This window comes from Pleurodeles waltl, chromosome 3_1 (assembly GCF_031143425.1).
Source record: "Pleurodeles waltl isolate 20211129_DDA chromosome 3_1, aPleWal1.hap1.20221129, whole genome shotgun sequence".
Taxonomy (NCBI): domain Eukaryota; kingdom Metazoa; phylum Chordata; class Amphibia; order Caudata; family Salamandridae; genus Pleurodeles; species Pleurodeles waltl.
This window is the reverse complement of record NC_090440.1, coordinates 1,764,058,275-1,764,084,994: the sequence shown is the minus strand read 5'-3', so window position 1 is coordinate 1,764,084,994 and position 26,720 is coordinate 1,764,058,275. Positions and strand designations below refer to the sequence as shown.

Here is a 26,720-nt window from a genome sequence, read left to right as displayed (position 1 = left end):
GACTGCAGTTTTGCACGGCATTGACCCTGAAGCATTGTCCTATGTAGATCATATCTATCTTACGGATTATGAATTACTGCAACATTTAAGATAGGTAGCCCGCATTGTTGTGGGATTTGCTGAATTTGGCTACAAATTCAACTTTAAAAAAACAAAAATAGCCTTCCTCCGCGTCCTGTTTCTGGGATATGAGCTATCGAGTGAAGGAAAGAGCCGAGCGCCACATTTCTTAGAAAAAGTGCGCAATTACAACCTCCACACACGATTACAAAACTCCAGTCTCTATTGGGTTTCCTAAACTTTGGCAGATCTTACATTCCAGATTATGCATCACGCATAAAACCCTTATATGACTTAATACGTCCAGTCTTTTCAAGTACATTTTGGACAGTTGAACATACACGCATTCTCAGAGACCTGCAGACAGACATGCTTGCAGCACAACATCTACACACGAGGGACAACAAAACACACTTGGTCATCAGAGTAATTGCTGGTGCCATTGGTTTCAGCTGTGTAACCTTTAATGAGGGTGAGACAGTCCCGATAGCATGTAAATCACATTTATACTCAGCAGTAGAACAATGCTTTGATCCCACTGAGAAAATTCTCACTGCTGTACAGATGGCTGTCATTAAAGAAAGACCACTAGCCCAGGGCAAATGCATTATTGTCGTTTCTCCCATCCCAGCCCTAGAGGCTGCCACAAAGCCAGCATTCCTAACGCAAAAGCATTACATCCACATTGGATCCAATGGGCCACGTCTTTGACAGCCACTGATGTAGATTACATTTTTGACCCAAAATTACAAACTCAAGAATTTTTGCAATACGAACTAGAATACCCAATTGCAGCAAACACACTGCCTATTGAACAATATCATAGAGTCATGTACACCGATGACTCTGCACAACCTGCAATTGGCACAAAGCACCAATACTCCGCTGCTTGCGCAACTGTAAGTGGCTACATGGAGGATAATACATTTTGTCCCCTACATACATTTACGCAAATCCTAGGGGATTGCACAGCACAACTAGCAGAGCTGAAAGCTCTGGTGATGGCACTGGAACATACAGATCCTGCACAACACACACTGATTGTTTGTGATTCACATTACTGTGGGGGAAAGTAGCGGATCTGAAGGAAACGCTACCAAATGTCCATGTTGTACATACACTTGGACACCAGCGCGTTGGTATACATGTGGCTGGGAATACACTGGCTGATGAAGCCGCAAAGCCAGCAGTTGCTACGGCCACTGTTGCTGCAGTAAGCCATTTAGGAGCAAAACCGGAAGCAGACATATGGGCTGCCGTGAAAGCTACGGATGATGGTACGCCCTATCCAAAAGAATTTCCTGCTAAATATTCCTACCGAATCGGAGGCTGCCTAAACGCTGAAGTTAAGATACCAGGCGTAGGGTTTGAGAAATTCCCAATAAAGATATAAGACCAGAGTTGATTAAAGCAGCGCATGAGGGGGCACCATCTGCCCATGCTGGTGTGGAGGCTACAACATCATTACTACAAGCCTGTTTTTGGTGGCCAGGTCTATACAAGGCGGCCAAGCAGTATGTCTTTTGTTGTGACATCTGCCAACAAATCAAAGTTTCCACTGCTAAGCGCCCACTGCAGACACTCCTCCTAATTTCTATCAAACCTTTACAATGTGTATACTTTGACCATTGTGGTCCCCTAACACCAGACCGTGCATACAAATACATCCTAGTCGCTGTTGACTCCTGCTCCAGATTTCTTGGGTGTGGCCACAGTGCTCGGCTGACGCTCGGACTGTTATTAAAGATTTGCGAGTCTTTATCGGAACATATGTAGTTGCGGCTTTCCAGTCAGACCACAGCCCTGCTTTCGCCTCAAGAGCTTTCAGGGATGCCATGGCTTTGTTGGGGGTCCCACTCCAGAACTCGTCTCCATTTCAATCTGAGAGAAATAGTGTTGTGGAGTGATTAAACGTTCATTTAAAGCAATCCTTAACAGCCAGAGTCTTTGGTACAGGTCGTAGTTGGCTTAATCACCTGTATGGAGTCCAGAAAGCATTTAACAATCTGCCTAGAAGGTCCCTGGGGGGTTGTACTTCATATGAGTGCCTGTTCGGAACTCAAATGTATGTTCCAGATCTTGATGGTCCTGGCGTGGAGGCATAAGAAACACTTTTTGACATAAACAAACGTGTCACTGTCTTACAGGAATTACAACAGTTCCGTGACGACAACTCTTCTGCCAGTGCTGCCTCCATAGGAATTAAGGATGTACCTGTAACTCCTACCGGCTGGATTCCTAGAGTGGGGGATCTAGTATGTGAAAAGGTTGCTGTGCATGTTATCATGAACAGGTCCCAGTTTTGGGAATACACAGTGCCAGAACTATCATTCTACCACCGTTGGCTGGTGCCAAAGAAAATTGTTTTGTCTCCGTCGACAATGTCAAACTACACCATGTGGCCGATCCTGCACAGCTGAACAAAAGGAACAGCCAGTAGTTCCTGAATCCCTCTCACTACTGGGCTAGAGGTTTTTCTACAAGTTGTAAGCAGCATCAATGGCACCTCTCCAAGCTTGGTGAGGGTGGAAAATGATCTTGCATTGGTTCCACTGACATCAAATAATATGGAAATTACTGATCGGTTTGACACAAATTCGACACAGACGGATGGTGCTATTTATTCTGTGCCACCGTGGGAAACACCAACTCCACCAACAAACGAGGCTTCAGTTTTTGCACAATTTGCTTCTGGATACTTTGCCCACATCAACAATGAATTTACAGACTCATTCGCCTCTTCAACACTTGAACTGTCAAAACAACGTAAGCTGATAAATTGGCTTAAAGTAACTTACTTCATTCTTCCATGGAACTATCTGTGGCTTTTCTTGACCGTACTAGCCTTACTGCTTTGGATTGGGTTTGTCATCACGTTCTTTTTATTAATACATGGTCATTTTCTTCCTGAAAAATCAACAGTTGAACTGGTGGATGAGGTCCTAAAACCACATTTTTCTTCTCACAAGGTCCGCAGAGGCTTGTCTTTTGTGAACATATCCTCTATACCAATTCTTGATGGGGTTGTTTGGGATAAAGTAACATTTGATATATACGGCCCTTTGGAAGGCATTCAAATACCATATGTGTCTAAACTTTCAATGAACGATATAATAATACCAGGGTTGTTTCTGATGATTGGGATGTGAAAACAGTTGATTCTATGATGACTGAATTGCAGTTTTATACTGTATTTAAAAAACTAAGATGTTTATCAATCTAAAGAGAATTATGGTGATATGTTTTGTTATAAATATTATGAGCACTGTTTCATCCATAGAGCAAGTAGCCCTAAAACTGTTCTTATTTATATACAATGGGAACATTGTCCGACTCCACTACAAGGGAGTTCTAAAACGTATTCTGAAAAGTTTACATATTTTTCTGGGCACGATGTTACAAGTGCTGAGTCGTATTATTTTAAATTGCCACCTACAGAAAATATCTGCATATTATTGACAAATACTTGTCCTCCATATTCGGTTTAATACCATCAGCCATACACTCAATATTCTGCAGTATTTTCAGGAGATTTCCAATAACTGTGGCTATAATAGTCGGCGTTTTGCTGTTGCTATTTTTTATGTGCAACGGCGGCCCCGCAGCAACAAGAAGGAATGAAAGCGCTCCCAACAGCGCAGCTGTGTCGTGAACGCATGATGTAGTATTTTGGAGCAATTGGAGTGTGACTGGTCTCTGTCATTCAGACCGGTTTTACATTGTGTGCAGCCTGTGTTTCGGTACCTCTGGTGCTCTTTGGAACATACACTGGAAGTTTGTCTTTCTACGCAGCGCTTGCATTCTTTGGACGCTGATCTGTTGATGTTCTCGCTGAGGGCTCATTGCCAGACATGCACTTTGAGGGTATGTTTGCTACGGGAAGCTACATATGAGTTGCCCTTCCTGGCGGACGTGGCTCTTAACTCGTCATTGAGCACAAAACGGAATGCCACCTTGGCTATGGAACATGACTACTTCCTTGGTCCTTCTCGGCGATGCCATTCCAATTTTAACACCTGCAGAAGTGGAAGATTTCCTGTCCTCCATTGTCCCGGAATCAATTGGAAATTATAAAAATAACGCTGACTATTGAAATTCGGTCCCTTTTATGCCACATGTTAACAGTTTTAAACAGTTTTAAATTGTCCTTTTATACACTCATGTGTCCTTTCAACTTGTCATTATTGGCATTTATACATATATATTTTAGGTTGAGCTTAGTAGCTTTTAAGTATATTTAGGCTTTGAACCACCTTCATCTAGCTCGGCGTGTATAGCACTGTGCTGATCCTATGCTTAAAAACTTTGCTAGTTAAACAGACATTTAAAGTGAGCAAATCTAGAGTGTTGCTGGTGTTGCAGGGTGCTCCTTACTACAACTGCTCTCCACCTAAACTTGGGAACTACCCAGAGTTCTTTTTTGCATAATTTATGCGTCACTCTAACCCTGAAAGGGATTAGTTTTCACTTATACTGGGTGCTCCCTTGTGTCTGGACAAAGCTATACCTCTCCGACGAGCTCTAATGCGAGCGAAACACATGTCAGGGGTTGCTTTGATTAATTCCAGGTTGGCTTGGACGGTATTTTATCAGTCCAAAGCTGTAATACTGTGCCTGGAGTGGTAAATGGCTTTTGTCATTCTACAGCTCAGCAAGGTTGACACTGTTTCAAACCTATGCTTAAAGACTTTGCTGTACAAATGGCAAAAGACTTTGTCACTATGTAGCTCGGCGTGGATAGCACTGTGCTGATCCTATGCTTAAAAACTTTGCTAGATAAACAGACATTTAAGGTGAGCAAATCTAGAGTGTCGTTGGTGTTGCAGGGCGCTCCTTACTAGAGCTGCTCTCCACCTAAAATTGGGAACTTCCCAGGGTTCTCCTTTGTTTTTTGCATAATTTATGCATCACTCTAACCCTGAAAGGGCCTTGTTGTTACTTATACTGGGTGCTCTCTTGTGTCTGGACAAAGCTAAACCTCTCTGAAGAGCTCTAATGAGAGCGAAACATGTGTTAGGGGTTGCTTTACTAATTCCAGGTTGGCTTGGACGGTATTTGACCAGTCCAAAGCTGTAATACTGTGCCTGGAGTGGTAAATGGCTTTTGTCATTTTACAGCTCGGCGAGGATGACACTGTGTCAATCCTATGCTTAAAGAGTTTGCTGTACAAATGGCAAAAGACTTTGTCACTATCTAGCTCGGCGTGGATAGCACTGTGCTGATCCTATGCTTAAAAACTTTGCTAGATAAACAGACATTTGAGGTGAGCAAATCAAGAGTGTCGCTGGTGTTGCAGGGTGCTCCTTACTAGAGCTGCTCTCCACCTAAACTTGGGAACTTCCCAGAGCTCTCCTTTGTTTTTTGCATATATATATATATATAGAGAGAGAGAGAGAGAGAGAGAGAAAGAGCTACATATTATTACATATATAGGTATGTACACAGATTAAGGGTTAAGTCATACACACCTGAGAAAAATTGTCGTAGGGATATAAAGTAAAAAAGTTTTATCTTTAACACCCTCATAAATGTTCCAGAGGGTATTGGCGTTTGACTGGAACTTCATTATGAACTAAGCAAAGCACTTAGGTACTAATTCCAATACGTACATTGTATAACTAATTCCAAAACTTCCTACACACTATATTCCTATGACTCTTCCAACTGGATTCAATTGATTCCTAATACTGTGCACTATCATAAAAATCTAATTTAAGGTTAACATCTACATGAGAAATTTGAAGAAACACTCACACTTGTTCTCAGAAAAGGGTAGTAGTCATGCACTCTGAAAACATGTGCATAGCCACACACGGCCAACATTTTTCAGAAGCTGTAATGTAACCTTTTCTCATTCAAAGAAGTGTCAAATTAACTATATTTCAAAATAAATATGTACATTGTGCTACATAAGCACCCTTCCACAGTATAGGTAGATTTCAGGGATTTTGTCCACTGGTGATGGCGTTATTGATAAAGCCTTCAATAGTTAAATATTAATAATGTTAATAGAAAAGCTGAAGCAGAACAAGGCCAGACACAACCACTGCCACCCTTCGTGATCAAATTTGTCTTCTCTCCATCTTGTTTGCGCCAACCACAAATTGAGTCTTCTTTTAAATAAAGCCCCATCTCTCTGGCAGGTACAATATAAGCAATGGCTGTATGTCCATTTTTAAATTCAAAATTCTGTATTTATGTATGTATATCAATAATAATGTGAACTCAGCAGAAGAGGTACAGGCCGAAAGACAAGCATAAAAGTGAACAAGTGCTAAGAGGGGAAGCTGGGTTGTGAGTGGTTAATGAATTGTGATGTAGTGTTCTTTAAAGAGGTGAATCTTCAACTCTTTTCTAAAATGCAGCAGTATTGGGGTGGTCCTGATAGATACAGGGAATTTGTTCTAGAACCTGGCTGCACAAATGGAAAATGCCTGCTCCCTTTTTTTCACACTTCTTAGGGCCTGATTACAAGTAAAGGTACTATTTATTGCACCTGGTAAATAACAATACCCTGGGATTCATTATTTATTGGGCGAAATAATTAGCACCTATTACAATATATTAGAGAATAAGATGGGGATTTTGGTGTTTAACACATCAAAATCTGTGTGGTATGGTAAATACCGTACATATTTTCTCTGCTACATTTTGGCTGGTTTGACCTACCACAATGTAACAAATGTTGGGTTATTTAACACATCTGATAATTATCATGTGATGGTGGAACTAAAATAACTTTTGCAGTGTTAGTATGGATATTCTTAATGCATTAGCTAGTGGAGAGATTTGATAAAGCTTTGAAGATGAATCAGTTCACTTTAAGACACACAACACATGTTGGCAGTACAAAATCAAAGAAACCAATTAATGCACTTGACATGAATGGAAAGTGACTGCTGGAATTTGAAGCGTATGAGGGCTTGCACAACAGGCTTGAATCTGCTTTCAGGTAGAAACTGTTTCATTTTCTTTAGAAGCGAGAGCTGGCAGTATACCGTTTTGGTAGTGCATTCCTTGAGAATTAGGTTGGTTTCCAGTGATGAATCCAAGTGACTTGGCATTCACAGAAATTGAGTTTTGAAGCCATCAATGTTCATGTCATTAAGTCAGGTGTGTACTGTATCTTCATTATTATTCTTGGTAAATAACAGGAAATCACTTGTGGTTGGGTTGAGAGTCATGTAGGTGCTGGTCATCAAGGTCTGGATGATGTTCAAGCAGTGTTTGAGGCATTGGATGTATCTCATTATTCTTTTAATTTGAAGGAGCACTAATCACATCTATAAGATTTCCTTTGGATGAGTCCCTGACAGTACTGGTTGATGTATGATGACTCATTAGAAATTAAACATTATTTAATATTATGGTCAATGAAATTTAGAAATTGCATGTCCACTGTTTCCAGTATGGGGATTAAGTCTTGAACTGGTGAATCTGCTTTCATTTCGTCCAAATAAAATGTAAGCACAACAGGCATATAGTGAAATACTCTAATTAGAGATGTACAATTGTGCATAACTGTTGAGCACATTAGCAATTTCCTAACCATCAAAAACATAAGTAGGCTGAAAATCGAATTAATGTACAAGGATGAAAAATGTAAACTCTTAAGCACTCTTAAGTACTTATAATACTATTGCACCAGGTGCCAAAAGAGGTAGTATTAACACAAGAGTACCCAGAGACTTCATGGCACTGCTAAAAATTGAAATCCTTGGGAAAATCAGAAAATTGGCCTGTGAAAACCATGCATTTTACTTAAAGTGAGCTAGTCATTCTGTAGATGGGGCAGAGAAGTACAGAAAAAAACCTAACAAAAAAATGGGTCATATGTACATGATCTGAATGAAGACACCCAAATACCTGAAGTCTAGGTTTAGAGAGAGAAAATGTAGTGTTCCATAACACCAAACAAAAGCAGTCATTAAAACACAGAATTCTTGCCAGGATTTGATGATCCAAAAGAAAAGTACCTAAACCATAGGTATCCTTTCCTGCACAAAACCAAACTGGCCTGTAACGCCAGCACCCTTTAACTATAGTGCCAGGGATTCTGTGTTGGCACGAAGCAGCACACAGAGCACCAGCAGAGAGGGCAAGAATGCACCACATATTAATAGATATGGTGCGGATGCGCCATAAGAGTATATGTGGTGTATTCCTTCCCTCTGCCATTCAAGCAGCGCAGCAAGGTGTCATGCAGTGTTACATGAAATAAAGATAAATATGGCCCTGGACATTGTTCTCCACTCCAACATACAACCTAAACAACAACAAACTCATGTGACATGCAAATGAAGTAATCAGATGAACCACAGTGACATTTTTAATACGCATGAAGTACCACCTACAAAACAGGTAATACACTCCTATTCTCATTCAATGTACACACTAAAGGCAAGCAAACTGTAATACCTGTAGAGAAAGATCAGCTAATACATTCTACTAACATCCGCCTGCTCCGCTTTGGTCTGATCCATATTTATGTGGATGCCTGTTCTCTCTCAGGTGTAACAACCTCTTAAAGACAAATGGCCCAAGAGGGACTTGTTCAGATTCAGGCAAGGGCTCAACACTTTCCAATACTAGTAATGTCACGGAAATGGAAAAGGCTGATGCTACCAATCCAGGTCAAATGCAGCAGTGTAACCAAGGCCGCTGAAAACCCTTCAGAGGGGCCCATCCCCCCATCCCACCCAAGGCCAATGAATATCTGTGAGAATTGTAAATCTATACATTCTGCAAGGGGGACATCATTTTACATTATGCCACTGGTCAAAACAGCAGGGAACGCTAAAAAAAAAACCAGTTTGCTATACCAGCATCAATGGAGAAGCAAGCAATGCTAGTCAAAAGTCACATAAGGTATGGGAGAAGTGGCACTTCCGCTGTTCAGGTTCTTTTCTGTCATTTAAAGAATCAAACCTTGCAAAACCACTTTGGCCATATTTTGGGCTTTGTGGTGCAGGGCAGCGCAGCAAAGCAAGTCACCTTGCTGTGCTGCCCACCATCACAGGGAACGGGCAGTGATGTGCCGTATTTATCCAATATGGCACATTTCTGTCATTTCCCTCTGTGCTGGTGCCCTTTTGGCATTCTAGTGCCAATGCAGGGTGACCCTTGCACGATGGTGCAAGAGCGCCTGCATTGCATGCAGTAATACTGGCAGGCTTTTTCCTCTTTCTATGTGTGCTGTACAATGCAGCACACATAGAAAGAAGAAAGAACAAGGAGAAATAAAGATATTTCTCTTTGCTACGCCTCTCCAGGGATGCGTATATTTTTGGCGCCTTCCCAGGTTTACATGTTCTTGTAAATCTGGGAATGTGTCAAAATACATAGATGATGTGTGGGAACACCCAGGCAACAAACATGGAAAAGCCTCCCTGGTGCAGAGTAATGTAATAGTGATTTGTACTGTGTTACATTACTCAAGATTTATGAAGCCATGCCAGCCCACACAAGGAAGCATTGCATGGATTTATAAATATCACTTGAGGTTTGCTTCGGTCTTGCGCCACATTGCGTGGTGCAAGAGCAATGCAAACCAGGCCATAAATATGGCCCTTTTCACTCAGCAGGGTCCTTGCTACATATTGGGGCTTCAGAAAGTAGAGGAGATCATTTCTTTAAATATGCATTATTTCACATCTCAATTTTTTTTCAGCTTCCCAAACAGCATAACTAGGACTACATTTCCTCATTTAGCTTGTGGTTAAACAGTTGGCACAGTACAATATGGCTTGATAGCTGTCATCCTGCAAACATCACAGACTAGTTTTTGTCTGCCTCTGGTGCTGGAGGTGCTCCCTCTACGGTCAGAGCACTGGAGAAACACTTCGCCTGTTGATTTCACTGGACCCACTCCAAAAGCATAAGGAGATGCAGTGTGTGTCATGGTATTTCAGAAGTGGGAAGAGGTATTTTTAGCCATGTGTGAAGTGGTACATAACCTCTGGTGTCACCAGTAAAAAGCACAGCGATTAGCCAATCAGTCTCATATTCTAGTGAATCCGATCCCATAAGTGGGACCCTCAAATGCAAAAATTGTCATTTTTGGGGTCCTACCTTTAGCACAGTGATATTCCAAGCAAATCCTTCGACGGCTTTGCTGAGCTTCCGTCCTTTCAAGCCTTCCCTTGCACCAAGCTGGTGAAGTTCTTCATGGAACTCCATCCCTAAGGAGGAAAGGAAGCCACAGCAGCACCGTTAGATGGCAGCATGGATTGAAATGGATGGTGCACTGAAGTGGATTGCCCTAAATGGAAATTGGGAGATTTTCTAAAAGGCCAGTAATGTTGGGACAGCATTCATTTACACCCGAAATGTAGTTGATATCAACGCAGCCTTCTAGGGGCTTTACACAATTGGAAAATCTTTCGCTTCAGGCCAAATCAGCAAGCATGGTCAGGCAAAGTGGGTATGCACTTATGGTTTAAACAAAAAACATAATCTCCAAGTAACACATGATGGGCACACAGAAAACAATACTTTTGTTAATCAGGCTTCTTTTACTTATACATAGGATTCAAAGAGCACCTTCATAGGAAACAAAACAATCAGTGGTATTTTGTGATGTTCCTTATCTGTATGCATTTCCATATGTATGTATTGGTACATAGCTGGAAAGTAGTAAACTCCAGAAGGTATAATACAGTTTAATCCTGGAGGTGGTAGGTAACAGATAAATACTAATGCAGAGGTTTTTAACCTGGGATCCATGATGTCTACTTTGGAGGTCCGTAAAGGTTTCGAACATTGACTAATCTTAGGAGACTGATGAAGTATATACGTAGAAAAAAAAGTTTAAAAATAGAAAATTAAAAAAACCTCTGTAAATACAAAGAAATTTGAAATTGGAGACTAAAAATTAGGTTGGCGGTGCGGTGGGTGTAACCAGCAGCTTGGTGGGCTAGACATACCTAGAGCGAGTTCGGTAATTGCCCACTGAAATCCTGTAGAAATCCTGATTAACATTTCTGCATACACTCCGAAAACGTGCCCACTGTGCCTGAGGGCCCCCCAGCAGACATTGAACTGGACTGGGGAGCCGAGACTGAGAGGAGGCAAATTGGTGCTCGTCTGACAAAATGGCGCTAGCCTCGGTAGAGACAAAAGTCTGAGATGTGCCATACCCCTGACGCCTCTGCAACTCAGTTCGGGGGCCGTAAACAACTGCCAGAGGGCTCCAGATACAGCCACTGGTGAGACAGAGGCTCCTCTCCCCATCTGGAGGCCAGAAAACCGAACTGTGACCTGATCCGGAGAGGGGGAGAGTGCAACGGGGCCTGGGCCAAAGAACGTCTGAGGACAGAAGTGGGACAATCCCAGCAGGCAGTGACACCGAGACATGTTATAGCAGCGGAGGTCCGACAGAGTGAAAGCGAGACAAAAACGACTTGAAGTGGGGCGACGGAGCCGGACGAAGAGAACCTGGCAGAAGAGGATCAGCGATCCCTGAGGCTAAAGAAGGTGTGTGCTCGCAGCCCCAATTTTGGAAACCAATAGGGTGCATTGAGTGAAGGGGGCGACCACCTCCCCCCCAGTGTAGAAGAGCAAGAGACTGGTGCACCTGTTACTACCAGTACCTGCTTTCCTAAAAACTAAATCCAAACTACTCTCCCATCTGCCAGTCTCTTCACGTTTCGTGATAGAGAGCGCACACAGAGCATTGGTGACGCGGCCACCAGTAGGGGTGCCCCCTAGAGCCTTATAGCACGGTCGCTGAACTTCTACCACAGGGACATCATTCTGAGAGAAGTGCACCAGAAAGAAAGCCTCACATTAGACTTGTCCACAATACAAATTTTTCCAGACTACTCATGCGAAGTCCAGAAACAATGTCAATCCTTCAACACAGTGAAAGTCAAACTCTGGGCAATGAAGCTCCGCTAAATGCTCCTCTTCCCGGAAAAATTAAAAGTGATCCTGAATGAAAAAGCACACTTTTTTAATACACCGGAAGGAGTCTGGGAATAGATTGAGGAACAGCCACACCATGGCACTGTGGGAAAGTGACCCAAGGAAGGCTAGGCCAGAGTCCACCCCCCGGCGTAAATGGAAGAAGAGCTCGAGGAGTAACCATGGCAGGCCCCACGGAGAGGTGCAAGCAAGACTTACCCTGAGGTACATACCTCAGAATAAGATTCAGAAAGAAAGGGGTAATGTCTCCATCGCATACAGCATGTCCCACTAGAGAGCGGCAACCACGGACAGAGAGGGCTGAGACAGATCGAGTCGAGGGGAGCCCCTCACTGGAGAGATGGAAGAGGAGTTAGGAGGAACACTACAGAACGGACCCCAGTAAAGAGATGGGACAGAGACTCTGAACATTGACGTACTATACTTGCAGGATCTGGTTACTTTTCATCTTTAGGGCACCTGGACAGAGCCGGGCAATGATAGCCTGGAGGAATGCACCCCGTCTCTCACTTCCACCCTTTCCGTTCTCATCTTTTCTTCCATTCCACCTTACACCCCCCTCTTCTTTTCTTTTTTCATTTCCATACCCTCTGTTTTCTCCTCCCCGCCTCCACCAACTTTGGGTATTGTAGGTGGTGTGTGTGAGCGGGGGAAAACAGATACCACAATCTCCCCAGTGCCGTAACCTTGCGGTAGAAGGGAAGTGCTACACATCACTAAAAGTATTGACTGACTGGTGTGAGGAGTGATAGAAGGAGTGTAAATCCCATGTTAGGGTTTGTTAGTATAATATAAGTGGGATAGAGTGGGCTGCAGACTCTCAGGCCTGATCAAGTGGAATGATGGCTCTAAAATGTATGTGGCCACTTATGAGCAAGTGAAGGGTGGGGAGGAAGGATTGGAGGGGGAATGTTGCCATGTTTAAGATGGTGACACTTCCTAAATTCCTATCATCTGCAGACATTGCAGAAAACCTGATATAATGGAGGGATTGTTTTACCGGACCTTAGGACGTACTACTGGGTGTCGGATCTGCAGGTCATAAATGACTGGGGCCACTTAGACAGAACACACCCTATCTATGCGTTGGAAAGGTCACAATTCCATGCCACTTGAACTACCAGTACGGGGGCAGGGGAACCAGACACCTCCTACCAGCCACACAGGCAGTGATAACAATATGACATAAGGCATTGAAAAGTATAGGCTGGGCGGGTAAGATCACACAAGAGACTCTTATGGATGGAAACTATGCTTAGCGAGATCGCTAAACTGAAAGGGTTAAAGGCTGGGATGACATAGGCATATCCAGGGTGAGTGACCTATTGGTAGACAGAGACTTAATGCCCTTCTCCGCCCTGAAAAAAGAATTCCACCTCTGTGACACACAACCCTATTGGTACCTTTAATTGCAACGCATATGGAAAGCAGAGCCCATACCACCTGATCTACCAGAATATTCACCCCTAGAGGGTAGGCTCTTGGTGGGGAAATACCCAAAAAAGCGGCCTCACTCATATACAAGACTCTTAACACAATATTCCAGACACACTTTCAAAGCTAAGCGCTACCCGGGAGGAAATGGTAGGCGAACTAGATTACATAGATTGGGAGGCAGCACTGATGTTCCCTAGGGAAGTTGCAATACATGCCCGCCTACATCTCATCCAACTTGAGGTACTACACTGAGTATATTACAATAGGGAGCATCTCCATGCCATGGGCCGGGTGATTTACCTGACTGTTTAGGATGCTGGGCCGACAGAGGAGACTTCTTTCACACATTCTGGTCCTGCGTCCCTACTGGAGAGCACTATTGGTGGAGTTGGGTAATATATTTTACACAGACATACCGGAAGACCCCAAGTATATTCTTTTGGGAATCCCTGGAGACATTCACCTCCCTTGCAGAGAACTGATATTTTGTCATTTGGCCCTAATAATAGCAAAAGGAGATGTAGCTAGATGCTGGCGGTCTTCATGTACATGTTATCGGAAAGGGTAGTATATAAAAGCAGGGGATGCGCACGTAAATTGTGCAAAATAGTAGACCCCTGGATCACATATCATGAGCTGGACGCATGAGTAAATTATGTCATGAGGGAATCAGCTGCAGTGGATGTTGCAGTGTCCCAGTGCCACTGGTCACTCAACGACAACATAATATCCACCTTGTAGGAGTCTCTGTTGGAAATACAGAGTCCTGTGATTATTCAATGTATGTTACGCACTCTTATCGTCTTTAATTAATACTGTTGGCATAATGACAAAGATTTGTTGTTTGAATTGATGAAAATAAATACAAATATATTTTTTAAATTAAGTTGGGATCCATTTCTTGATTTGCGGGAGCAACACAAATACAGCAAACAGAATCTAGTGGGAACAACTTGTGTCCACAATTGAAGGAAACTCTGGTATCCCCCAACAAAAAGACTGCATGCATTAGGATCAAAATAGACCAAGTGATATGCTAGAGTCTGGAATATCGCTTTGTCTTTAAGAAATAAAACTAAACTTTGAAAATATCCAACCTTCAATTCAAATTTAGATTTTTAATTGTGAATTAAATTTTGTATATGTGTGTATTGCTTTGCTGTTCAAAATGTAGAAACTGCTTAGTTGAAGTTTCTCAGTTTCCGCTAATGGAAGTAGTAGAAAGCCAAATGTATTTTGATTGTGTAGGACATAGGTGGGAAAATCCAAAGAAAAGATTTGCTAGAGTTGATTAGATTAGAAGAGGATACCAAAGATTTGGTCTGCGCACTCTAGGTGAAACCATGGAAAATGTCACAGATTTTGCTATGAAAGAAATCTGAGAGGTCAATGCACAAAGTTTGGTAGAGCACTGGCCTGGAAGAAGTACATTTGGGGAGCTATAGGGAGGAGTTTACAATTTTAATAAGTTCTCTTTCAGAGTTTTTGGGGCCTAATATTTTATCAATAGGTATACAAAACAGTGATTAGTGGAATGCTTGAATTAATCTCAGCCACTGTAATCACTCAGGCGGTATCCCAATCCATCTGTATTTTGCACACCATGCCACCTGTTTGGACTCTGCTACATGCAAATCATTCTTGACCCTCCTTCAATAAGAACAGTCCAGCCTGAACTGCTAAGCCAGGTCCTCCCTGAACCGGAACACAAGCAACCCAGGAACAAATATTTTATGAGCATAAAAACTGGCTTTAGAAGTGTAGAGTAACTATTTCCATTTGCCATAGTGCAGATTTTAAAGCAATCAGTTCTCTAGGCTCATTCTTTTTTGCAGTTAAGTTTGGACTCTCTGAAGTGCTGTACCAGGAAGCCAAGAGCGAGCCAAGTACTACACTGAATAGTAATAGGAAGCGATATCCAATCTGTATTGCCAGGCAACTTTCTGATGCTACACCTTCTGACAGGCTGGCAGGCAGCTATTTAATGCCTTGGGAGGTGCATAGGATGTAGATGGAAATGAGAGATCCATTGCTCTTGCAGGAGCTGCTTCTACTTCATTTGCTTTCATTGCACGGATGCAGGATGCCTTGCTCTGTACCAAGGTGCCACACTGCATCTTTTATTTTAATTTTATTTTATATGTTTGCGTATGCTTCTCTACACTCCTTTTTGGTTTTTAACTTCTACATTGACCCTGGCCCATCTCTTATACTAAACCTGAATGCTCCTCTTGTAGAACAAAAACTTCTCTCTCTTTGCAACCACTCAATAACCTTTCCAGTGTGTCATCCACTTGGAAAAAGGCTCTCATAATTCCTTTCTTTGTAAAAAAAAACCTCTGCAGATCCGACTGCAGCTAGTAAATTTAACATTCCAATTTCCTATTTGCTTTGCCATTAGTAACGTAAAATACACTTAGATTTTGCTGCCCCTGCATAGCCAGGATGTAGACATTTTTCAAATATTGTATATCTGCACAGTTTAAATGGATTAGACAGATTTTCTCAAATTAAGTACAGAAGCACAGAAAGAAAGAGAATTTCTGAGAATTCTTCATTTTAATACAACCATCCCACTTCTCACTGGTCTCTAGTGACTTCACCTTGGCAATGCGCCAGCTACTTCCTCCTGTGTGAGGAATTTCTTCTTTGTCCTGGACCATAAGCTTAATAAACCATAAAATATGTAAACTTTCCTTAACTTGCTTCTTCCTACTTAAGCTGTTGCAGAAGTTTGTTTTCCTTCCTTCCTACTTCCATATGCTAGACATTTATCCAGGATAGAGTCTTAAGTCGCATTAACTATTTCAGCACCTTGTTTCTTAGATCTCCAGCCTATATATCCCATCAGCTACAAGTCACTCAAAATATACCGTAGTAGAAATTTGGGTGACTTGTAGGTGATCGTAACTTCTTTACCGATCCATTTCATCCATGGACCTTTCTAGGTTACACTGGCTTCCAATTGCTAAGAGAATTTTTTTTAAATAAATGTGCCTTACTTTCTAGGCCCCAAGTATCTACAGAACATATTTCTACATTATCATCTCACATGCCTGAACCGCTCTTCTGAAGCATGCCTCCTTGTCATTCCCAGGATCTGCCATATTTGTGCCAGTGACTGAGCCTTCTTTGTCCTAAAGGCAAGACGTGGAACTTCTTATTTTTTAAGTGCATTCAATTGGCTCTTTTATGCCTTTTCCAAGACTCTCAATAACCCCTGCTGTTGTTCTACTCTTTCACTTCATCTTCCATCCGAACACTGCAGTGCAAGGAGACCACAGTGGGAACTGTTGTGCTTTACAGACAGTTTTTATATTACATTACATTACAATAGTGGGGGTGCACAAGAGTCAAAAGGTGAAGAACCACAGTGTTTGTTAGGACTGTTTTCTACTTGTACATGTTATGTAGTTTGTAGTTTCAAGTCTATACGTTTTCTTCCACTCATCATAGATATGCTACTCCACCTATAATTCAATTTTATGATAGCTTTGAACTGTCCAAAATACTGAACACAAAGAGTCCATAATAGAATTGTAAATCCCTAATTAGAGGAGACCAGGCATTTCAGCATAGTTGCCATGATTGATATGTTGAGCCCAACACGTGGTGACAAGATTGCCAAACTCAAAACTCAAGCGACACTGTTGCGGGTCACCTGTGTGACACCCCCTCAGTCCACAAGGGGATTTCCACCATGAGCTTTCTGCCTACCTCTACAGTCCCTACCACCAGTGGCTCACAGAGGTTCACGCACTTTGCTCTTGCTGGCTGAATGACAATGAAGGCTTAATCATAAGGAAAAATTAAGGAACACACATGTAAATTCGGACACAAGGATAATTAGAGGCAGAATTGCATTTCGCTGCTGCTTACCGGCTTTCTGACACTGCATAATCTTCTCGTGGATGGCGTCGGACATTTCAATCAAAACCCGGCTCTCTTGAATCATCTGCAAAGAGGGCAAAAGGAGAAGCAGCTGCTGTCAGAGAAGGGGTTCTGTCAACATATTTTTTGGCTGCCACATGGCAGAATGACATGCAGATAAGCTGGGAAGAAAGGAAATGGCGCACTGATGAAGCCAATTGTCTAGCGTAAAATTAAAATGAGCGCACAGTTAAGTGCTTTTCGAGTAGCCACAGAGGCACTTGTGTTTCTTTTTCCTGCCAATGGAAAAGTGCAATGGCTAAAGAAATTGAAATTCAGCACTAAACTTAACCCCTGCCTCTCCACGTCAATATGATCATGAAAGTACTATTTAAGTTGTAGTGCATAAATACCTGCCTCAACTATGATCGACCTCCTGTAGACATATAACCTGCAGGCCACTGTCAAATCAACACATTAAAAACTCGGCTGTTAATCCTTCTAAAGTTAATAAACTGTGTGCTGCTGAGTTGGACATTTGAACGGATATTATGACCAAAAAGATACAATTCAGTTTTCAAACAAAGATGTCAACCTATGACCTGCATATTACAAACATATCCATGCATCAGGTTCTGGTTTGATTAAACTACTGTACTGGATGCTTTTATTTTCCTTGCTGACAGTAAAATAGAGCATTTACTACATATGGTTTCATATTCTGCCACTTTCAAGAGTTCTTAAGCAGCACCCATAAAAGCTAACACTTTTCTGCTCCATCCAGGGACCCCTGTGATCTGTAGACTTGTTGCTTTCCAAATAGTTCCAACAAGTTTCAAATGCAACAAACTTCTCAAAATGCTTAGATGAACAAGCATTCCATTCATGCTTTCACAAATCTTGTGGCACCCAAACTCATATGACCATCACAGAACTTTTATTGGATTCTAGATCCTGGTGCAGAACTTCCTGCGGCGATACACTGGTGTTCAGTGCACATAACCTTTAGAACACCTATCATATAACTTTTATGTCAGAAGTGAGCTGGGAATCTGCAAGTGTCTGTACTAACATGTACGCGCAAAAAGTCCCCCTAAGCACCTGTGCGTCCCACATCAGCAGCAGGAAGTCCCAACTAAACAAATGTGACTGAAAAGACCTTTGAAATTGTTTTTAGCTGTTCTGGAAATTCACAGCCAGAGTAGACAGCCACACTAGTGACACACAGCAAAGAGGCAGCCAAGGCCACAAATTAAACAGAAAGCAGTTTGAAATCAAAAGGACCACAGACCTCAGGCCATAGAGCAACACCAGGATTTTTAATGTCATCGTTGATTCTTGTATTTATAGAAGTCACCCATGACCAAAGTCTGATAGTGCCTCAACAATGTAAGAAAGCAGGGGCCAATACATTTTTCAGCAAAGGGTTCATCAATAAGCACGTGCCTCCTCCTGCCCATGCTCATTCATACTTAATCATGCAACATTTATTAATGGTATAATGGCCCCCACCCAAGGGTAATGTAGCACTTTACTAACATTAGTAATAAAATAGGCTTTACCAACAACGAAGGGAACAGCAGTATATAAGCATGGTAATATAAGCATGACCAACAGGGCCAAAAAGAGAAGGAAGCAAAGGTTAATATTAGACGTCATCATCGGAGAAGGAGATCTTCAGTGCCTTTCTGCAGAAGTTATGCAGTCAAGTCTTTTCTAATGTGCTGCAAGTAGGAGTTCTAAGGTCTAGCAAGAGAATGTCGGATTTAAAACTTTCTTCTTTTTTGTGAAATGGCTGTCCACCACAAGCCTTAAGTTACTGAATCTGAGATGAGATCCACCAACAATGTTTAGTTTTCTAAAGGAGGACTTCAATATAATGCATCTATCCAGTCCTGGGAGCTGTTTCTGGGAAGAAGTCAGCAAAGATCCATGAAAAACTGATATAATATGGTCAGATTTCTTTGTTCCTGATACCTTTCGTGGTGTTGAATGGATAGATTTATATAGAGCAAGGAATGGCTTAGGAAGTCTCACAACTATGGCATTCCCTCTATCGGTGCATGATAGGACAATTGGCAGCACACTCATTTTAATGTCCTTAGTTGGAATCTGTGGTTTTATCTTATTGTGAGAGGGCGGTTCTGACTATCTGGTCTGCCCAGATTTGTAACTTTTTGATCACCTTGTTTTTGACCTTTTACTGTGAGGAAGTCCTATAGTTTGGGACTCACCCACAGTAAACTTATGGTAAAATGGACTGCACATGTTTACCTCCGGTGCCGCCTTGTTAAGCAAAGGCTGCTGTGAAGCAGCAAGAGAGGGAGGCCCAGGGCTGGTTACACGTGATCACCTGTGTACAAGCGTGTACGCCTGTGTGAGGGCTGTCGTGCACAGCCCAAGAGCTGCATCTAGATAGCCTGGTGCAGAAGGGAAGATGCAGAGTGGGTAGTGACCTAGAGTAGGCCTTATGAGATGGGTGTACACGTGAGGGATAGTCAGTGTGCTTACTAACTTCATTGTAGTGAAACTCCATTGCATGCCAATGGGAAGGGCTGCCCTAGGGTGCAACTCCAGTTCCCTAGTGTCCACCTTCTCCAGAGTCGCACATATGTCCACTGTAACATGTATGAAAAAACAATGCAGTAGGTTACAAAAGCTTATCTGTACAGTTTGTGGGTCATCAAATGTATTCTTTCTTTGACTCAGCTCAGAATCAGGGCCAATTACTGCTACGTCCAGCTGCAGGAGCAGGGCCTTGCATCAATCAGCCAGCTGCCATTCCGTGCCAGGAACTGGGCCAGTCCCGAGCCCCACAATGAGGAGAAGATCCTTGGAGGAATTGTTGGGAGAAGCCCTGGCAGGAAGAGAGGAAGGGGGCTGAATTCCTCAGAGGACATGTGGCAACTGACTCCTGGACGACACCACTTTGAGCTAACCCAGAAGACTGTGCAGGAAGGTTGGGACAGTGGTGGAGAAGTGATGTGGCATATAAGGATAGGCCAGAGGCGCAGCCCTGCTGGACCTTTCCGCCCCCACTTAAAAGGTTTTGCACAGGGGAGAGAGCTCTCTCTTGGTTGTGCTTTTCTGCAGAACACTGGGACTGAAGACGGAAGTCATGGACAACTGGAAAAAAGAACCCCCTGACTGCCCACTGGGGCAAGGCTCTGCCCCTGAATGACCTCCAACCAAGTGGGGCACATCCCAGGACTAGGTAAGCTGGTCCCCTTGCTCCCCCTGAGGATGAGTTTGGCTTTGGCGCAAGGAGAGTGAGCTGCCCAGACATAAAAAAGGCACCCAAATAAAAAGCGGGCACTGGGAATCAGTGAGACTGGCTCCCTACCATGTTGGGAACCATTGAGGCCAGGAGGCCTTAAGAAAGTGCTCCAGGTGGCAAGGGATGGTGACCAGGACCGAAAGGAGACCACGGGCCCGAGATATCCCTGAGGGAAGACACGTGACCTTTGATCCCCAGGGAGGACCGGCGACGAAGAGCATGAGGCTCTACCACCAATTCCAATATTACCCCCAGGGGCTGTCCCCAAGAAGATGCAGAGGTCCGGGGAGCGCCATCACGCATACCCAGCAAAAATGTCTGTTGCGATGGAGCACCGTTGCACTCCCTCGATGGTGGAGGGAAAAGGCCAGGAACCCACCCTGGGCTCTGTGGCTGAAGGCAAAGCTAGGAAGAACCACCACTCTCCCTGTGAAAATGCAGCTGAGCTCCATCGAGGAAGGTGGAGTGCCATCACACTCCCCTGTGTGGCTGGGAAGGCACAGGAGTGGTCAAACAAAGAAGGAAGGAAGGGATGGGGAAGCACCGGCACCCCGCTCCCATGCAGCCTACACCCAGGCCCCTTCACCAGCGACTGCCCGCCGAAGCGGGCAGACCTTACAGGCTAGAGGATGAGTCCTGGCTCCTGCAGCAGCACTCAAGTTTATTGGCCGGGCAGGGAGCCAGCGGGAGCGGCTGGCGGTGGGCTCCTTGCGCCACTCCCCAATGTCACCTACCTCACCAGACAGCTCCAAGGAGAACAATGCACCATGACCCAAGGCTGCCAACAGGAGGAACAACAGAGCATTTCTCCCTGGTGCAGCTGAAGAGACTCTCATTGTCTATGCATGATGCTCCAAGAGGAGTGCCTATAATGCCCTGCTGGGCCTGCCCACATATTTGGAACGGAGCCACTTGTGGTGTTGTTGTGGTGGCCCCAGGAGAGTTGGGTCACCACCCCAAAATGAGCCCAAATTGAGGGGGCAGCTGCAGGAGGAGTGCAGCCTCCCCTCAAAAGAGTTCCAAATGTCCCCATCCTCAGTTTCAGGGGACTTTGAAAGGATCATCTCTCAAGGGAACCAATGTGTTTTCAAGCTCTGTCCCAGCTATAAGAAATAACATTAACAGATTAGGTCCCCAGCTTTCAGTAATGACTCCGTGTTGGGGGGGGGGGGGGGGGGGGGTTCCTGGATTCCAATAATGATTCAGTGGGGGTCTCCGGGTTCCAGTAATGATAAAGTGGGGGTCCACAAAAGTCAGAAGTTTGGGAACCACTGCTTTAAGGACTGTGGGTAAAGTTCAGCAAATTGTGCTTAATGTGATTAAAAATGTATGGCTGCAGCATTGTGGCTAATGATGGGACGTGTATTGTCATATGAAAAGACACCATCTATGAGTGAAAGATGGTATTATGCAATTGAGAACAACCAAGTGATGTCCTTTAGGGACTTTGTCAATTGTGCATCATTTTTATGTTGAATACTTCAATGTGGAATATGATGAACCTTTGCCAACGCCCTTTAAGGGTATGGTTAGACTGCGTAGATCATGCGGAGAGAAATTGTAACAGCACAAATCATTCCAACATGCCTATACATGTTTCTTGTTAATGCTTTGAGTAATGAGATTGAGAGCCACTAGTGATCAAAGTAGATGTACTTTATTGCCATTATTAGGTGCTCTCACTCTTAGTCACAGTCGGGTATTTCATTCTAATACAAGTGAGTGTTTTGCAATGTGAGGTGTGCTTTATATGTCCCTTTGGGAGAGACAAGAATGATTACGCAATTTCATCCAAAAGTAACTCCATCAGCTTGTATATATTTATAAATTGTTGCATATTATTGAATAGTGTGTGTGTGTGTAGTAAAGGTACTTTTATTTTATCAAAAGAAAAAGCACAGACTGGACAATCATTTATTGAGTGTTTTCTTGTGTGCCTTTGAATGGGGATTAGTAGCCCACACCACCTCCCTTGAGTAAGCCTTGGACTGTTCTGCAACACTACTCTAAGAGAGTTAAGCACTACAATGGGGTTTTTGGTTCCCTGTGGTGGTTGAATGCGGACCAATTACTTGTGCATGCCACGATAGTAACGACCCACCCTCCAACACTTGTAGAGAGGGTATAGTTAGTAATGAGCAGATTTCAAAATTTTACATTGCCAAATTTTCATTGTCCAATGGATATCCAAAAAGAATTTCAGGAATCAGCCAAAAGTGATGGATAGAGGCTTTGGGAAGTCAGACTAATCATGCACAAAGGCGCTGACTCCAAAAGTGGAAATTCACTCTTCGTGGGGTTCTGGTCTTAGGTACAGGATCCATTCTATTCACCAAAAAGTATTACCTGCTGTGAGTTTTTTTAAAACTATTTTAACCATGTTATCATTATTTGATGTATAACATCTATAACTTTCCTTATCTCTGTTTTAACCATGTTTGTCTGTGCCGACACACCAGGGCCTGGTTCAAGTTAACTGCAGTAAAGCTTCAAGTGCATAACATCAGGTGCCCATAAAGAAAGTCGCTGGCTCTTTTGTTTTTTTTAATGGGAAGCCCTGTCACATAGGCTCCTTTAGGGAAGGCGAGCTTTTCAGATTCAATATTACTGTTCTCACCAACTACTGGGAGACAACGAGAAAGCTGATTTTAGGGACGTTGTTCAGCTCTAAAATAAATCAGAAGGATTTTGAGTGTCTAATCCAATTTGAAATGCTATTTTTCACAAAGGCACACAACTACCAAATGAAAAACAAAACAATGAGCATTTCCCCACTTCAATCTATACTCAAGTGATTACAGATGCCATGCCACAACATTAATGTATAACCACTTCCTCTTCCCTTCTTTCTTTTTAATCCCTCGACCAATTTATGAACAATGTTTGTCCTTAAGATATCAATGGGTTTTAATTATTCATGCCAATGTCATGTTAAAATCACAGAACCATTTTGGCACTATATATTGACCCATCTTAATTCACGTACGTATACAAATTGCTTTTTTTTTTAAAACGTTTCTTTATTTATTTAGGATAAATGCTGCGTATTCATTGATCCATCAAAGATATTGGTTATGCCCCAATGCATTTTGGGACTGTCCTCCATTTAGGGGTCAATTATTAAGCGAAAAACGTCATTCCAGCACTGATCAGATTCCCCATGGTCACCAGGATTCCTCGGCTGACTCCAGCCTGGGTGCAGGCTCAATGCTCTTCTGAATCACCCTCCGTAGGGGCAAATATGGAAGGAAAATGCACCATTCCTGCCATGTAAAATCGAAAATGTACTACATCTAACACTGCTATGTGCACACAATATACTATAACAAGTTGGCATTCACATTTTAAGCACAACCTGCCTGTCAAACAATTAATATGTATATATTTCTTATGAGACACAGAATTCAGTAAAATGTGGTAAGCATGGTAATGCATAAATCGCCTGCGGCACAAGGGAATAATGAGACAAATGGAAAGGAACGTCTCACAGTGGAAAGCAAACATCAAAGAAGTGAACCAGTGAAAAGGTACAAGAAAGGAGTGCTCTCAAAATAACTCCAGCATGGCAAAGAAGACACAGGGGCAACGCTTATCTATATGTCTCATCAAGTGTGGATACATGAGAGTTATGGACCGACCATACTTTGGGGTGGCTTTACTTGGTGGGAACACAAAGTGACACTGGCAGGAGCCATTTTAGAAAGTGAAGGTGGAGTTCAAACCATAAGAATGGCTAGGACGTCGCTGTGGGGTCGCAAAACGGCTACCATATTTGGGGGAGGAGGAATGAGGCAGAAACAGGAACACCGTAGAGTGAAAGCCACATCGGCTAAGATCATAAAAAACTATTAAAAAAAGAGATTATTTATATATGTAAAAAAAGATCTGAATATGGTGAATTGTGGACACACTGGCCAAAGTTCAATGCATATACCACGGTGCACCACGGTGCACCACGGCACAAACCCGAGGATTAGGGTGTGCTGTTTAGTTTCTTATTCGTGCTTTCGGGCTGAAGGGAGCTTTACTTAATGGCAGGCCATTGGAGAGTTCGAGTTTGGATAAATTAAAGAATAACATCAGAGTGCAATTCAGTGACATCACTACTCATTACTCATTGAATTGTATATTCAGCACAGGATATCCTGCATCATAGTTAAATCTTATAAGCATGCCTTTTGAAGAAACTTCCTTAAGCAAAGAAAACCGAACAACCTGGGCATGCTCAAATGAACAAGCACAAGAAATATTAGCTGTAATAGAGAAAGTCATACAAATATGCAGATCTTCCAATAAAGTGGGCAAAATTGTAAAATTTCTAGAGTACCTACAGCACCGTGAAATACGTTAGAGATTACATGCAACTAAACTGATTCAATACCACAAGGCAAAGCATTTACAAAGGGATTAGGAATAACAAGGAATGTGATTTTAAAGAACCAAATTAAATCCTTGAGGTGTTACACATTTCTCAATAAATGCTCATTACATTTACTAATATTAGTTGTGGAAGCACTATTGAACACCATGAAACACTGGCGGAGGAAACCACGTGCATGAAAGCAGGACATCGTAAGCGATTAGAAGAAAGCTAAGGGAAGGAAACTTCAGTTGACATAAATGTGAAAATAGATTTATGGTCAAAGGAATCAAAGAAAGAAAGATTAAGAAATTCAAACGAGGCACGGTTGAATACTGTTAGACCTGACAGCCTTAGGGTGGTCATCCCTCAACTTTTTTGCCTGCCTCCCTCCACTTTTCTGACACTGTTTTTGCTAGTTTTAGAACTCTGAGCACTTTACCACTGCTAACCAGTGCTAAAGTGCATATGCTCTATCCCTGAAACATGGTAACATTGGTTCATCATCAACTAGCATATTTGATTTACTTGTAAGTCCCTAGCACAGTGCACTACATGCGCCCAGGGCCTGTAAATTAAATGCTACTAGTGGGCCCGCAGCACTTACTGTGCCACCCACAAAAGTAGCCTCTTTACCATGCCTCAGGTCTGCCACTGCAAGACCTGTGTGTGCAGTTTCACTTCCACTTCAACTCTATTTAAAAGTACTTGCCAAGGCTTAAACTTCCCTTTTTCTACATTAACGTCACCCTTAATGTAGGACCTAGGTAACCCATAGGGCAGGGTGCTATGTAGGTAAAAGGCAGGACATGTGTAGGTAAAAGGCAGGACATGTAGATGTGTGTTTTATATGTCCTGGTAGTGGAAAACTCCTACATTCATTTTCCCCTACTGTGAGGCCTGACCCTTTCATAGGCTAGCATCAGCGCTACCCTCATATACTGTTTGAGTGGTAGATTCTGATCAGAAAGGGGTAACCAGGTCATAGTGAGTATGGCCAGAATGGTAATTCAAAATCCTGCTTATTGGTGAAGTTGGATTTTGTATTACTATTTTAGAAATGCCACTTTCAGAAAGTGAGCATTTCTCTGCACTTAAAATCCAACTGTGCCTTACAGTCTGTCTCCAATCCACGTTTGGCTCGGCTGGTTGACAGCTCCCTTGTGCATTTCACCCAGATGACCACAAACACAGGATACTCCATTACACTTGCACTCATCTGCATCCTGAATGGGTCTTCCTGGGCAGGGAGGGTGGAAGGCCTGACACTTACATTTCAAAGGCTAGTAGCCTGCCCTCACACAATGGACTGCCTACCCCCCTACTGGGACCTGACAGACGGACCTGTACTAAAAGGGGATCTTGTGCACTTCAAAATCCCCACTACAAAGGCATCTTTGGGTATTTAAACTGAGTCTCTGACCACACCAACTCAGACACCTCTGGACCTGAACCTGCAACCTATCAAGAGGAACTGCCTGCCGCTTTGCTGTGAATGACTTCTGCCCTGCTGCCCTCTGGCTTTCCTGAGAAGTGCTCTCCAAGGGCTTGGATTGAGCTTGCTTCCTGTTTTCTGAAGTCTCAGTGCCAAAAAGACTTCATCTCTTCAAGGAACTCCTTGTGTGCCGAAAATTGATGCACAGCTTGCTGGAAATGACACACAGCCTGCCCTGCGATGAGAAAATCACCACACAGCCGAACCAGAATGACGAAGCCTGACTTCCGAGTGAAGAATCGAAGCAGAGCCTGCCTTGTGGCCGGAACTTCGGTGCACAACCTTACCGGAATGAC

General features: G+C 43.0%; 1 protein-coding gene across 1 annotated transcript in view; it reads right to left on the bottom strand.

Annotated features, from left to right (window-relative positions):
• Window positions 1–26,720, bottom strand: part of PLCL1 (phospholipase C like 1 (inactive)) — a 159,096-nt gene that overhangs the window by 102,254 nt on the left and 30,122 nt on the right. The window contains exons 3-4 of the mRNA XM_069225754.1: window positions 17,302–17,377; window positions 10,132–10,241 (exon numbers count right to left, since the gene is read on the bottom strand). Coding sequence (XP_069081855.1) covers window positions 10,132–10,241; window positions 17,302–17,377 — 186 coding nt within the window. The remainder of the gene's footprint in view (window positions 1–10,131; window positions 10,242–17,301; window positions 17,378–26,720) is intronic.